The sequence below is a fragment of the Rhineura floridana genome, chromosome 1, assembly GCF_030035675.1.
Source record: "Rhineura floridana isolate rRhiFlo1 chromosome 1, rRhiFlo1.hap2, whole genome shotgun sequence".
NCBI lineage: Eukaryota > Metazoa > Chordata > Lepidosauria > Squamata > Rhineuridae > Rhineura > Rhineura floridana.
The window spans coordinates 163508197-163524561 of NC_084480.1; the positions used below are offsets into that span (position 1 = coordinate 163508197).

Below are 16365 nucleotides of genomic sequence, written 5' to 3' on the forward strand. Positions count from 1 at the left end.
AATCAAAAGGTTTTAAAGTCCCCCCAATTAATTGGGCAACACTTTTTTAAATGTTATATTAAAAATTAAGTACTTATAAAACATTTAAGTGGCAGATACCATCTTAGAAGTGGTATTCCCTCCCCCTCACACACATAAAGGATGTAATGATTCTTCAAAGATGGCGCCTATTACAATGCATGGATGCATCATTCAAAAATGTGTTTTTCCTTCAGAACTGTGTTACTAACACACAGATTTATATAGATGTAATCAATTTACGGTCTCGTTAACTAGGAAATTGCCCATCTGTTATGTTGGTCATTTTTCCCTCTTCAAGGACAGCTATAGCTAAAGATAGGATGTTGGCTGGCATGGAGCCGCAATTCATTACCAGCATTCTTGAAAGCCTCTTGGCAGTTTTGTCTACACTTTGAAAAGGAATTATCCTACAGATCAGACTGGCTAATGCTCTTTAAAGAGTGGGGAAAGGTTTGGCTTTCTGCCTTGTGTCATAAGATCATCTTGAACTCTGTGCTCAACAAGCACCTCTCTTTGTGGTCTGGTTTATGTGGGGACAATGGATCAGACCAAATGGGCCTTTCAGTCCATTTTAGGGTTACATTCTTCACAAGAGGTATGACACTGTTGACTATGGACACAGTTCAAATAAAGTTGTGTGTACTTAAGATATATTGATTTTACAGAACAGCGGTACACTGTTTCAGTTTAAGGAGCTCTAACTTTGTCATTATGTGCCTTCAAGTCTCCAACTTTACGAATTATAAATAAAAGGAAGCCCAAATTTTCTTGCAACTGCATCCTTTTTATTATTAAACACAGATGTTTAAGATGATTTGCTTTAAAAAAATGCCTTTCTACCAAACTGAAGTAAGTAGCGGCTCAAAAATTCTCTGCTACATCCTGAAGTGATAAAGAATTTTACTGACCAGAGTGCAAGGACAAGATCCCAGCACACTGCAGCTAGAATTCATATTTGTTCCCAACTACCAGGTGCACTCTCTGTATGACTGTGAATTTCAGCCCCTTTTCCCTTGGCCTGTCCTGTACTGGTAGATTATTGGTTCTCATTTGAGGAGTAAATAGTGTATCTTTGCAGACATCATGCTTGCAGAAAATAATTATTCCTTTTTACACATGTCCTAGTTTTCTACCACCAGGACAGGATGAACAGGTCCATCTTTCTACCAACAGTACAGCCAATATAAGGATTATAGGAAGCAAATCCAATTCAGCTGGCCTTCAAAACAAGTTCTGATCTTTGGAAGTTGTGGCCTCACTTGTGAGAGCTCAGTGCTATTTGCACTAATGTGACAGCAATACCAGCTCAATGGGAACACTGAGGAAGCTGAGCAAAGAGCGGGTTCACTTTGCTGTGATTGACAGCTGGAACAGAACATCATTTTCGATTCTGACTCTGCTATTCTCAGTCATCCCCAAGGATTCTTTCGAGGGTTAACAAAAAAACACTGCTCACCTGGTCCTTGGTTTTCCCTTCTCGTTCTCTGATGTATGTAGTAACAATTCTCTCTGTTTCTTCTCGAAGTCTAGGGTAGGAACCAAGCTGAGGACAAGCAGGAAAGATATCAGATCTCTGCAGCTGTTAGCATCACTCACAGAGACACGCAAGGATAGAGGAAGGGAAGGGGTGGGCTGCCTCTCAATTTGACCACTGGGGAAGTCCTGAGGCACAATATAATAGCATTTTTTTGCCAATTCAATAAGGATACAAAGTATTTTTCTGTGGGTTTAATGCACTCTATGCTCCCCATTGCCTACTTCTGGGAAACAGCCCAAGACCCCTATGGAATTTAGCAGAAGGAACACTTATGAGTCTGGCTTCTTACTGCCACAGGAAAAAGAGTGAGAGCTGCTTGCTTTCTTATTAAATGCACAGGGCTACCCACAATTCACTGTGGATGGTGGTGATTGCATTTTGCCAACATGCTTTTAGAACTGATACATATGAGAGCTTTTTTGTGATCCAATGTTCAAGCAAACTTATTTTTGCAGAGCAACTGAAAAGAGTTGCTTTGAGTCACAGGAAGTGCTCCTAAGATTTATCTGCTTTTCAAAGCATGTTCAACTACAGTTATAATCCAAGCAACACCAGTGCAATGTCTTTGCGGGACCCTGCTGTACAATCAAAGTGGGAAATTAAATATTCTGGTGGACATCCCTCGGACGAACCCCCCCCCCGTGATTTGTTATATAATAAATATTGATTTTTGTTGAGATGTAAACCCACTTTGAGATTTCTTGAACTATAAAGCAGTATACGTGTTAAATAAACAAATAAAGATAATGGCAGCTGCTGGCACTCTGGTTTTGCTCCAACACAGACTGCCCTCACTGAAAGTGTTTAACTTCCTTTTAGTTGGGCACCACAAGCAGGCATATTCCAGGTGTCAGGGAGATGGGGAGGAGGGAAGTAGAGACTCATTACCTTCTCTGCACACTTTTTAATGACCATGGCCAGTTCTGAGACCACCAGATCAACACACTTCAAACTGGGCTCTTTGAGCTTTATAATCTGTTTTTTCACTATAGCTTCAAAAGCCATGTCAGGCGTGAAGAGCCCCGTCCTGCACCATGCAGAAAGCGCGAACAGAAAGGAGAGATTCCGAAGAAAAGCACGAAAATAAAAAAGTGACAGGGGAGAAAGAAATTCAAAAGGTTAGTAAATGTGCAAACAAAAAAGCAGCAGCACTTTCTCAGGAAGATCCTTCTGCGTTGCCAAACTCTTGACAAGGAACTACTCCTTCCCAGGATCTCTCAGCAGCGCTCAGAGGAGGGCCTGTTCTAAAGGGCGGCCAGGTTGGGCACTGGACCGAGGGCCCCGGAGCTACAGGAGCCCCTGAGGGGCCCTCCGCTCCCCTTTCACGATCCGTGCCCCCCACTTACCTGTCAGCCCGCTTTTTAGCATTGCTCTTAATGAAGATGGCGGCCACAGCTTCCCTAAGGTACTGAAGCCGCTGCCGCCATCTTAGTTGATGGCAGAGATGTGCGCGCATAGCACGCACGTGTGCCATCAACAAAGATGGCGGTGGAGGCTTCATTCCCCTTAGGGAAACCGTGGCCACCATCTTCATTAAGACTAGACAGGTAGGGGAGCCCACGCACGTACGCACACCTACCCACCCACTGGGGGGCCAGGGCAAGCTGATGCCCAAGAGGCCCCGCATGCCTGGAGCTGGCCCTGGCTCGGAGTAACTTCAAGTGCTGCTGCAAAGAGATTGTGTTCTGTCTGCCCCTTGCAGCAGGAGTGTGATTGGCAAAGAAGATAGAAACCTGCCTTTTACTGGCTCCCTAAGGCTGAGAGAATGAGTCAATAGCCAATCTATGGCATAGATGCCACAAGTTAAACAGGTAGCAGTAATAATGAAGCTGAAACACCTCAGGATCAGACTATGTCAAGTCAGACAAGTCCTGCCTCACTCAAGGGTTATGCTCCTACCTGCTCACCATCTCAGGAGACTAAAATCAAACCTACCTCAGGCACAGGGTTGGGGCGCTGTATACACACTACAGAATATAGTGGAGTGATACCACTTTGTACTTGACTTGTGGCAAAAGGCTTGGCTACTACTGAGGTAGAGTTTGCCACATTTTGGAAGCAGTACAAAGGTGCCCCTTTCTACTTGCCTGGCATCCGATGGCAGACAGGAGAAGGGAAATATACTTACAGTATTTGGTGATGGTTAGAAATTGTAGTTAATATATTATTGACTTTGCACTTCCAGAGAGATAATTACCGCCTTTGCTAGAGCTTTTGAGCTGTGAAGATGATGCTGGAATTCCATGATGTGACTGTAGTGGTCACCTTGTGCCTGGGCTGTACTGGAAGTGGGGCTGACATGACTTAATGCTCCTCCATACATAAAAACAGTATATCTACTAACATGGCAGGGAGAATGAAAGATGAGAATCCTCTCTAACATGTTAGTTCTCTGCATGCAGAAAATATTTATACCATGGAGCATTCCATCAAGTGAGGCCCATACAGTCTGAAGTTGTACAGCTGACACAGGTTGACCATATCATTAAGGCTGCCTCGGCAGTCAGCATTTCATTGTGATAACAGTCTAACAATGTTTCCTTGACTCATTTACCCTGCAAAGAATGCCACTGTCCCAGGAAAGGGACCACCTGGTCTTGAAGGCCTGAATTTGAAGTCATTCCTCTCCTGTGACAGTGTCTGCAAGTACTCTTGTGTCACAGTTCTGCCTCTCCATCCCCACCCCAGAAACAAGTACTTCTTTTGGGGACTGATTCCTGTACAAAGTCCTTGAAATCTGAATTCAAGAAAGTTGCCCAATCACAGCTAAAATGCCTTGTGCATCAGAAGACAGCAGGAGGTTCTGCTGCATTAGGATAGCTGGGACTTGAAGGATCTTGGAGAGCAAGTGCTGGCTTCTTCACGTAACAACAAAAGCACACAACTCCTCTGTCAGAAACAAACCCAGAGATCCTACACCACTGCAGTAAGCAAGCAATGTAAACCGCTCTTAAGGGGAGCATTTTCACTACTTTGCTAAGGATCAAAGTTCTTGTCAAAAGGGCACGCAATCAAGTGGCGTGATCCTGCAGCCTCAGTTTATAGACCTTGCTATTGATTCCAGTAGATGAAGCAAGGGAGAAGCTGGCTCTCTAAGAGGTCATTTTTTCAATATGGAAATAACCCATGTAGATAGGACAACCATACTGAAACAGTGAAATGAATTCCCAATAGATGACCTTTAGAATGGAAATGGTTCATTATGCCAATCGGTGCATTTGAAGCTAATTTGCCAAAACAGTGGCTTGGCTTTCTAATGGCCATGCCTTTGCAAACAAAACTTGTGGGAGCGGTTTAAATGGCAGATCAAGAGGCCGTGCACTTAGAGAAGGGCAAAGATCCAAGAAGAATCTGCCCACTTGCCTAGGCAACCTCCAGAGAGCTAACAGAAGCTTCTGTTTAGAGGCACAGGACAAAAACAGGCGAAGCTTAAAACACAGACCAATCCTGCTTACCGCATCTTTGTAGAAGCGTATGAAACTTAACAGTTTCCCCTGCAGAGTAAACCCCAATCCCATCTTAACACCAGCCAATCCGGATTTCTGAAGAAGCTTGTAGCTCTTGCTGGAGGTTGTGCTAGTCAAGGTGACCAGATTAGAACAGTGCGGTTTTGGCAGGTTTTCCCAACCCACTCAGTAAGGGCCAGGCTGCCTCCAGCTAGTTCAATACCTTACTGGTACACTGTCTAACTGTATTGATTAACTCCTGAATAACCAAGTCGACACACTTCAGACAAGGCTCTTTCAGCTTCACCACCTGTTTTTTCACAATGGCCTCAAATGCCAAGTCTGGTGTGAACAGCCCCGTCCTACAGTCATCCACACGCAGGAGGAAGGGAAGGCACAAACATGGCAGAGAAGAAAAACAAGGAGGGAGAAGAGAACAGGTTTAAAGGCTTGCAGCATTCTAGAACACAATTCCCTCCCACAACTGCAACAAGCCCTCTCCCACCTGCCAGTAACACAATTCATTTAAATAACACCACCCAAGGGATGGAATGAGGGCACCAGAAAATGAATAATTTGTTGTGGATGGAAGGAGAGCAGGGAAAGAAGACTAATCTCTGCTACAAGACAACACTTTGCAAACTGATTTCTGCAATGTACCCGCTTACAGTTTTTTTCCCCTAAGAAGGCATTTATTCTAGATCAAAATATGGAAAGGCAGCAGGCAAGAAAGCAAACTGTAAGCATATCAGCTTTTAGGGAAAAGAACCCCCCCAATGATTAAGAAACAGAGGGCACTGATAAATAACAGGATGGATGAAAAGCTGGGCAGGGCAAAGGCCATTAGAGATACTTTGCCAGGACGGGGGAAGGAGAGAAAGAGAAGTTAATTGCACTGGAATCAATGGACCTTGTGCATTATTGCCCCAGAAGTACAGGGGCTAAAAGGAACTGTTCATTATTTCAACAGAGTTGCAGAATCTCCCAGCCTATGGATTTTTGGCCCATTTTATATGAACATTAAAAGCTTTTGTCCTAAGAAGACTTCAAATTTAGCTAGATACAGCTAAACTCAAAAAGGTGTCTCAAAAACAAATCTCTCATGGCTGCATCTTTGCTTCTAAACAAAACAAAAACAAAGCAAAAGACTGCTGAAATTAGCATGCGGGGGAGGGGGTAAAAGAAGTGCTGTGCTAGGAGTATTTGCAAATACGTGTAAAGTCCAAGGTTTTTCTCGTCTCTTGCTCAAATTCCTCCATCCCTTTAGATCTGTAAAGCACCAGGCACAGTGACAGGGTGACCATCATTCAAGTTCCCTGCATCTTCTCACTAACATTTTTCATTCTGACTTGGGCAGAATGGGAAGTGCGATCAGTAGCAGAGATCCCTCAGACTCACTATCAGCTTGTGTTGGGTGCCCCTGATAGTTATCATTGTATACATTTTATCAGTGGATGACATGATAATACTGTGCTGTGTTGAATCAGCCATTCTTCCAATACTTGCCTTACACCATGTATGTTTTTGATTGCATAGCTGATTTCTCGTCTCAAATCCTTCTCATCAAACTCCATCTAGAGGACAAAGAGCCAAAAATACAAAAGGTGGTAGAAACAAAATTGCTGGTTACCTTGAAAACAAAGAGGGATCTACTTTCTTCCTCAGATGCTTGCACCTTGGTGAAGCCATACTTACCAACCATCTTAGCAAGAACTTGTGTAAAGATCCAGGATACAAAGGCATAGTAGCCAAGAATAGGGTACTTGCCTATGACCATTACCTCAGTAGAAGGAGGGCATCCTGGAACATGTAGCTCCTCTGAGCCACCCTCAAGGGCAAGTTCTGTCTCCATCTGGTGGGAGTAGTGCCACTGAGTTTCAGTGAGTTTCACCCTGGGTCAAAACTAACATCTGTGTGAACTGTGAATTGGACTTTGCCCAATGCTGGAGTGAGTGGATAAGGTATGATAAGACAGAGTGTCATCCCAGGAACTGAACCATTTTTAAAACTTAAAATGAACATTCTACTGGTGTCTATTGGTGCATCGTTCCTACTACAGTTGGTCAACTGCCCTCCAGAACTCAAACCTACATATGAAAGACTAGAAAACCCTTCTCCCAATCAGGAAGGATAAATATTCTCAATAACTAGAAGTGTTCCATTTTCCCTTACTGGAGAAAGGCATCCTCAAATAGGAAGCTGATCACAAGATTCATTATTATTAAGATTTATAATTCACTCATTCACCAGAGCAAGCATCAGAGAAGAATGATAAAATCTTAAAATCAGTAAGTAAGAAGCTTTTAAAAACAGTACATCAGAAAGGGGACAAAATTCTAGTAGGAGCTCACACAAAGGCATGAGTAATAAAACATTCATTAAAACTGCAAAGGAGGTCACCTGCTATGCCTCACTAGGTAAAGTTTTCTCAGATACAATAGATCCAGGCCATTCAGCACACAACAACAGCAACTACTAGCACCAGAACAGCTAACCAAAAGCCCTCAAACCCTCAGCTGTTTACAAGGGCAGTGCAGCTGTTTTCACTGTAGGTGAAGGACCTCCTTGTCATAGAATCATAGAACAGTAGAGTTGGAAAGGGCCTATAAAACCATTGAGTCTGCTCCCCTGCTCAATGCAGGGGTCCACATCAAAGCATTCCCGACAGGTGGCTGTCCAGCTGCCTCCTGAATGCCTCCACTGTTGGAGAGCCCACCACCTCCCTAGGTAATTGGTTTCAATGTCGTACCACTCTAACAATTAAGGAAGTTTCTCCTGATGCTCGGTCACAATCTGGCTTCCTGTAACTTGACCCATTATCCCATGTCCTGCACTCTGGGATGATCAAGACGAGATCTTGTCCCTCCTCTGTGTGACAACCTTTCAAGTACCTGAAGAGTGCTATTGTATCTCTCCTCAGTCGTCTCTTCTCAAGGCTAAATGTGCCCAATTCTTTCAGTCTCTCCTCACAGAGCTTTGTTTCCAGTCCCCTGATCATCCTCTGAACCTGTTCCAGTTTGTCGGCATCCTTCTTAAAGTGTGGTGTCCAGAACTGGACGCAGTACTCAAGATGAGGTCTAACCAGTGCCGAATAGAGGGGAACTAGTACTTTATGCTATTTGGAAACTATACTTTTGTTAATGCAGCATAAAAGAGCTTTTGCCTTTTTTGCAGTTACATCACACTGTTGGCTCATATTCAGCTTGTGATCAACAATTCCAAGATCCTTCTTGCTGAGCCAAGTATCCCCCATCTTATAACTGTGCACTTGGTTTCTTTTTCCTAGGTGTAGAACTTGACACTTATCCCTGTTAAATTTCATTCTGTTGTTTTTAGCCCAATGCTCCAGCCTATCAAGATCTCTTTGAATTTTGTTTCTGTCCCCCAGGGTATTAGCTATCCCTTCCAATTTTGTGTCATTTGCAAATCTGATAAACATTCCCTGCACCTCCTCATCCAAGTCATTAATATAAATGTTGAAGAGCACTGGGCCCAGGACTGAGCCCTGCTGTACCCCACTTGTTACCTCCCCCCAGTTTGAGAAGGAACCATTGATAAGCACTCTTTAACTATGATTCTGTAGCCAGCTGTGGATCCACCTGATAGTTGTTCCATCCAGCCCACATTTAGCTAGCTTGCTAATCAGAATATCGTAGGGCACTTTGTCAGAAGTTTGCTGAGGTCAAGATATATTATGTCCATGGCATTCTCACAGTCTACAAGGGAGGCTACCTGATCAAAAAATGAGATAAGATTAGTCTGGCAGGATTTGTTCATGACAAATCCATGTTGGCTTCTAGTAATCACTGAATTGTTTTCAAGATGCTTATAAACTAACCGCTTTAGCCAGTCATCGGGCACTTCACCCATCCTCTACGATTTTGCAAAGATAATAGACAGTGGTTCTGAGAGTTCTTCAGCTAGTTCCTTCAATACTCTAGGATGCAGTTAATTGGGCCCTGGAGATTTGACCTCATTCAAAGCAACTAGGTATTCCTTGACCATTTGTCTATCGATCTCAAGCTGCAATCCTGCCCCTTTAACTTCACATTTGCCAGGAGGGGCATAGACCCTGTTTTGGGAGAAGATCGAGCCAAAATAGGAATTAAGCACTTCTGCTGCTTCTTTGTCATTTATTATTTTGCCATCCTCATTGAGTAGCTGAACCACCATTTCTTTTCTGACTTTTACTATGGATGTACTTGAAGAAAGCTTTTTGGTTGCTTTTAGCATCTCTCGCTAACCCCTGCTCATTCTCAGCTTTAGCCTTTCTGACGCCATCCCTGCAATTCAGTGCTACCTGTCTGTACTCTTCCTTTGTGGCCTGGCCTTCCTTCCACTTCCTGTATGTGTCCTTTTTTATTTTCAGGTCATCTCTAAGCTTTTTGTGAAGCCACACTGGCTTCTTCTGCTGGCTTCCCCCTTTTTTCCTTGATGGAATTGTCTGCCATTGGGCCTTTAGAATTTCCTCTTTTAGAAACTCCCAGCCATCTTGGACTCCTTTTTTCATTAGGGTTGCTTGCCATGGGACTTACTTATCATTGCTCGGAGTTTATTAAAATAGGCTTTCCTGAAGTTCAGGGTACATATATGGCTACTCTCAGCTTTTGGTTCCTTTAAAATCAGTAACTCAAGTATAACTTAGTCATTTTCCCCCAGAGTTCCCATAACTGCCACTTCATCCACTAGGTCATCTCTGATTGGTTACAAACAAGTCAAGGTTAGCTGGTCATCTAGTTCCTTCCTCCACTTTCTGAAGGAGAATGTTATCTCCAACACAAGTCAGGAATTTGTCTCCCAACAGGTATCAGGGTAACTGAAGCAGAGCTTGGAAAAGTTACCTTTTTGAACTACAACTCCCATCAGTCCAATCCAGTGGCCATGCTGGCTGGGGCTGATGGGAGTTGTAGTTCAAAAAAGTAACTTTTCCAAGCTCTGAACTGAAGTCCCCCATTACTACTACATCATGCCTCCTTGAAACAGTGGCAGTTTGCTTTTCAAATGTTTCATCTGACGGGAAATTTTGGGATTCGAAAGACCAGGGGTCCTTTAGGAAATTGGAAGCACAGGCATGCAGCATATTGGTTAAGAGCGCACGGTCATTCTCCCATAATGTTTGGTGGATCTCTGCAATGTGGCACTGCTTGCATAGGGTTTTTATACATTTTAGAACAAAGACAATAGCATATCCAATCAAGGGGTTATACATGAGCATTACATAGCTGTTACACAGTGATTATGCTGTCTACATTAACTTCCAGCCAATCAGGAAATTTCTCAGTAATTCTAAAACCAGCACATTTCAGCTACGAGTTAACTACATTACACTGTTATTCTGTCCCAGGCCTTGGAGAGCTGGGATGTTCAGTACAAATTCTGTTCCATTTATCTTATAATACCAAGGATTAAGCTGTACTATGCATTCTAGGCATATCAGTCACCATGGATACCAGGCCGAGGAGACAAACTCAAGAAGATTTTTAGCTGAGAGAATGAGGGAATTTTTATAACAGAAAATATTAGAAAAATTCTAGTTCTCTAAAGAAATATATTTTTATATAAAAACAATCCTCTTTCATATACTTGTCTTCTCCTTGATTGGGTGGTCGGCAATAGACTCCAACTACCATGTTCCTTTTATTCCTTGCCCCATTTATTTTAATCCATATGATCTCAGTGGAGCTACCAAACTCGTCCTTCTGTATTTCTGTGCAGGGATATGTATTTTTAACATAGCACGACTCCGCCTCCCTTTTTATTCCTTCTGTTCTTTTTGAACAAGTTGTATCCTTCAATTGCTGTATTCCAGTCATGGGAGTCATCCCACCAAGTTTCAGTTATACCTATCAAGTTGTATTTACCCTTCTGCATTAAAAGTTCAAATTCGTCCTGTTTGTTTCCCGTACTCTAAGCATTAGTATACAGACATCGAAGACCATGTGATTTATGGTCTGGCTTCCCTACTACATTTTTATGAAGACTCTTATTGGGCCGCATTAGAGTCATTCTCTCAGTTTCTGTGCTTAAACCTTTGTCAATCATTGCCTCCAAGTTTATGTCTCCCTCCCTCGTAGGATTCAGTTTAAAGCCCTTCTGATGAAATTTCCATGCTGTGGCCAAACACATTATTCCCAGTCCTTGTGAGGTGCAACCTATCACTGCCAGCAGTCTATGTTCCAGGAAGTGCAGCCTGTGGTCACAGAATCCAAATCTCTTGTGTCGACGCCACCTTCGAAGCCAGTCATTCACCCAGCATATTTTTCTTTCCCTTTCTACTCCTCTCCTAAATACTGGAAGGATGGATGAGAAGACTATCTGGGCCTTCCCAGAGCTTCAATGTCTGCTGTGATTTCTTTGTAGCTCCACTTGGCAGTATCATTTGTTCCCACATGGACAAGAAGAAAAAGATGTGTGTCATTGGGCTTTATGAGAGATGGCAACCCTTCCATTACATCTCTAATCTGTCCTCCAGGGAAATAGCATACTTGTTGAGTACATGGGTTTTCTCAGCATACTTGGGTTTTAATCCCACGCAGTAGGGAGTCTCCCACCACTACTACTCTTCTTGTTATTGTGGGGCGTGCTTTCATTGCCTCTGCTTGACTGAGCTCCAGCCTCTCACTTGCTGTCACGTGGGGTTTCCTGTAATTCTTCCTCTGCAGGCTGTCCTGCAGTCTCATCCTCAAGTGCTTGAAAGTGGTTCCATAGTTCTACCGGTGAAGGGTGTTTTCTATCTCTCCTGCTCCTAACTCACCCTTTTCCATGGAGTTTCCTCTACTTCATTGTTCCTCTCTTCAACACTCTCCTCTTCTGCTTCAACATGCTGCTGTTCTTCCACCTCCTGTACTTCTCTTTGCTGCTATAGTACCAGCATTTTGTCTAAGAATTCTTCATCTTCTCTTATACTCTTGAGCGTGCCCACCTGCTGCTCCAGGCTTCTCACTTTTTCTTCTGACAGTGCCACCAGCTTGCACTAGTTGCATGTGTACACCATGTTCTCAGGCAAGAAAATACTGTACACACCTTGTGGGTCACCACCACTTGAATGTCCTTTCTGTCCATAATTGCTATTACCTTTTGTTTCTTTTTTTTCCTACTTGTGCTTTGTCCTGTCCTCCATGAAGGTTAACAGGAAAATCCCACTGGTATGTAGTGCATGCTACAAGATTTTTTTTATTAGGGACCCCCCCCTTTGACCTCTGCCGCCAAACTCCTGCTCACTCTCCCTGTTCACTCGCTCTCTGACAGCTTGCTTGTATAATCTCTGGACCAGCTGCAATAGCTCCTGTTGCTCAGTTAGGAGTCAGGAAACAGAATGAGACCCCAGCACACACAGCTGCTGCTAGATGCACTCAGCAGTTATCAGGCCATGCCCGTTCTGTCACCAACTACCAGGACACACCTCTTCCAATTAAGCTGCTATGCAGCCCTTCAGCCTTTCCACCTACCTCAAAGACGTTGAAGGTTGTGGTCTATTTTATTGCTCTTTTACTATTTATTGTTTTTGAATTTTTTAAATATTATATGTCATCTTGTGATTTTTTAGAAAAGGCTACTAACAGGTCATAATAGAGCATCTTACAGTTATCAATCAATAGGTTTTTAGGATGTGAGTGACTGTGGCCACAGTCTAATCAAGGAAAGAGTGCATCTGCTTTACTTGATGCAGCTCACAAAAAGCACTCCAGGTCACAGCTGCCATTTGACCATCTAGGGTGGAACAACTCTGGATTCCCAAGTCTGTGAACTTGATTCTTCAAGAAGAGTGGAGGAAAGCATGGTCCTATGAGGGATGAGAAAATGTCCCAAATCACAGTCTGTCAACCATTTAGCTCATAATTATTTCTTTCTTTGGATTTATTTATTTCATCTTCACACATAATTCATAACATCCAGACATTAGTGCAAGGAATTCAATGCTGCTTCTTGATCTGAAGAGAAATTAGTTGCACATCATCAGCATGTTGATGACACCAAAATGTCAGAACTCTAATAGCTGAACACAAATTTTGAATCAGCTGAACATAAATTTTGCATTTGGGAACAAATGCATGCAAACCCTTCAGGAGAGCTGTCAAGGGACAGAGCAACTATCTCCCAATGCAGCTCCACTGAATGCATCCAATCAGGTTATCGCAGAAGCATTATACAAAGGCACCAACATCAAACACACTGACACCTTCCAAATACAAATCAATCTGTTAATCTCCAGATACAGATTATCCACAGGGCTACTAGAGCAGTTTCCATGCAAAACCTCTGGCTCAACTTAGACTGAAGTTCTGATTTTTCTACACCCACAATTCACCAGCATGCAGATTAAAGACAGGGCCCATGATTGCCCCAGTTTGTTAGATCAAGAGAATTTTTTCTCAATACTGAAAAGGACAAACCCTACCCTAGAAGAGGCATTTTTGTAGCACTGAAAAGTGGTATTCCTTCTCTCAACATGCTTTAACTACCACGATGAGAACATTAAACACACTTGCTCATCTAAAGAGCTCCAAAGGACTTGTCTGTTATGCAACACTATCTAAAACAGATCCAAGCAAAAAGGAGACAGTGGTGTAAAGGTTCTGCTGGTTGGCACCATGTGGATACATACAGCAGTGGCAAAAGAATACCTCTTTATTGTCATGACTGCTACAGCATAGTCTTAACTTTAAGCTCTACCCTGCATTTCACTGGATTCAGCCTGGGTTTTCGCAACCTGAACTCCAATAATCCCAAACACTTCAGAACACAATCTCCTTCTGTAAACCAGGACAATGCTGTGGTACAAGTGTAGAAGAAGGGGCAGAGCAAACACATAAACGGCCCATTCCAGAGGATGACAAGGTGAGTCTGCCCAGCAGGGTCAGTGAGAAAATTCTCAAGACAGTCTAAAAACCAAGTGGATCACTGAAGTGTCTAGGAACCTATCCACTACTCCAAGTATCATTCAACCTTAACAAAATAATGGTGTAGTTTGTCTTTGGAGACTACCTGGACTTGCATAAAGCCTCTCTCCTTCAGCAAGCCTAGAAACTATGGTAATATGTATACTTTGTGATTTTTGAATAAGCAATTCCTTTAGTAGATAATTTCTTAATTAATCTAAGCAGGCAATGGCAAGTGTCAAGGTGAACACATGGAAGACCATTGCCCTGAAATAAGTCATACACTTACTTACTTATTGTGCATGCTGAAGACTTTTCACTCAAGCCTTCTGAGGCTAAATGTTGGTCATGCATTGTATTGTATCTTACTATCTTACACTGTGTAGTTTGAACTGTATTTTATGCTGTTTTAGTTATTTATTTTATTATTTATTTTATTTATTAAATTTATTAGTTGCCCATCTGGCTGACTGTTCAGCCACTCTGGGCGACGTACAAAATAAAACATATAATACATTAAAAAATTAAAAATCTCAACAACAATAATAAAACCTAACCTAGTTTGGTTGTTCGCATTGAGGAGACATGATAGAAGTGTATAAAATTATGCATGGCATTGAGAAAGTGGATAGAGAAAAGTTCTTCTCCCTCTCTCATAATACTAGAACTCGTGGACATTCAAAGAAGCTGAATGTTGGAAGATTCAGGACAGACAAAAGGAAGTACTTCTTTACTCAGCGCATAGTTAAACTATGGAATTTGCTCCCACAAGATGCAGTAATGGCCGCCAGCTTGGATGGCTTTAAAAGAAGATTAGACAAATTCATGGAGGACAGGGCTATCAATGGCTACTAGCCATGATGGCTGTGCTCTGCCACCCTAGTCAGAGGCAGCATGCTTCTGAAAACCAGTTGCTGGAAGCCTCAGGAGGGGAGAGTGTTCTTGCACTCGGGTCCTGCTTGCGGGCTTCCCCCAGGCACCTGGTTGGGCACTGTGAGAACAGGATGCTGGACTGGATGGGCCAATGACCTGATCCAGCAGGCTCTTCTTATGTTCTTATTGTATGCCTTTTATTCTCCTGCACCTTGCTTTGAGATTTTTGGATATTGAGTAGATACTAAATAAAACATCAGTTCTTCAATAGAAATGTGCTGACAACAGAGTCAGTAAGACAGAAGTAACACACTCCAGCAGCCTTTACTAATCTGGTACCCTCCAGATATTTTGGACTCTTAACTCCCACAAGCCCTAGCCAGCCCAGTATCCTGGAGTGGAACCTGGCCCACAGCATTGCATGTATGAAGACAATCATGGGAGCAACAGTTGAAAGCTAAGCATTTAATAACTGCTTAGGGGCCTCTCCTGAACAGCCCATATCATCCTAAATTTCTTGTTTCTCCTTTTGGTAGATTCATCCTTGGGTCATGTGCAAGATCCAGAACCCTAGGAAACACCAACCCATCCAGCATTATTACAATATGACCACACCATTCAGGTGAAAGATGCTTGATATGAAATCAGCCACATATGTGCATATGCTCTGGCATATGTGGGCCATCATGAACTTAATGAAGATGCATCAGGGCCAAGGCTGCATTAACAATGACTCAGTGTGGGAACTGCCGCTTTCCACAAGCAAAAAGCAGAAGCTTCTTTGCTCTTGCACTACTTCATTACAACTAGCCATTATAAAAACAATTATGTAACTAAGAATTTGTGCTCGCTTGTTTTCTTCTTCTCCATTTTTTCCTTTTATATCATGTCTATTTGATTGTAAGCCTGCACACTGTCTTGGATTTTTTAAATCTGTGAATAGAAAATTTAAGGTTAAGGGACTTTAACCTTAAGGACTATTTTTTTTGCCATAAGACAATTAAGAAATGTACAGCAGGCCATATTATGTGTCTTACACTTGCACAAAGTTAGGTCTGCAGGTGCCTTCTTTGGTATTGTTCCACAAGGATGAAAGTGACTTCTATAGGACCACAATTGCGCCTGTCTAACTTTAAGTGATTAGTTAAGACCTTCCAAAATCATCAGCCAAAAAGTAGACATCTATGCTTTGCTCTGTCCTAACAAAGCACAGAACACTGGTGAAAGGTGAAGGTTTGTATTACTGATTGCCAACAACTGTGTGATGATACACACAGGTATGGTTTGGATAAACACCAAGCTTGAAAATTACCCACTGGAGATAAAACCCCACGTCTTTTACCTTGACAAGTTCAAAAGGGAATCTTTCGTGGAAGATGCGGTTTATTCGGGCTCCGCCTGATAGTTCTAGTGTGTCTACCTGGTCTCCAGAGCCTTCAATTCGCTTCTCAAAGTCCACTGCAAACTGTTGGACCATCCTACACAGATATTAATTGAAAGTTGTTTTTAAATTGTTTTTATTTATTTATAAAAATATTTGTATATTGCTATTTCGTTAAAACATCAAAGCACTTTACATGTTTAAAACAACCATAGATTTTTTTAAAAA

At 42.5% G+C, this 16365-nt stretch overlaps 1 protein-coding gene across 12 annotated transcripts in view; it reads right to left on the reverse strand.

The window, feature by feature from the left end:
- DNM2 (dynamin 2) overlaps window positions 1–16365 on the reverse strand; it is a 100575-nt gene that overhangs the window by 42657 nt on the left and 41553 nt on the right. For 7 of the 12 annotated variants that reach the window (XM_061583494.1, XM_061583532.1, XM_061583475.1 and 4 more), the window contains exons 8-11: window positions 16099–16234; window positions 6511–6578; window positions 5228–5366; window positions 1478–1564 (exon numbers count right to left, since the gene is read on the reverse strand). In XM_061583494.1, coding sequence (XP_061439478.1) covers window positions 1478–1564; window positions 5228–5366; window positions 6511–6578; window positions 16099–16234 — 430 coding nt within the window. Of the gene's footprint in view, window positions 1–1477; window positions 1565–2446; window positions 2586–5227; window positions 5367–6510; window positions 6579–16098; window positions 16235–16365 lie in introns of all 12 variants that reach the window. The other 5 variants (XM_061583541.1, XM_061583484.1, XM_061583571.1 and 2 more) reach the window with 1 other exon arrangement.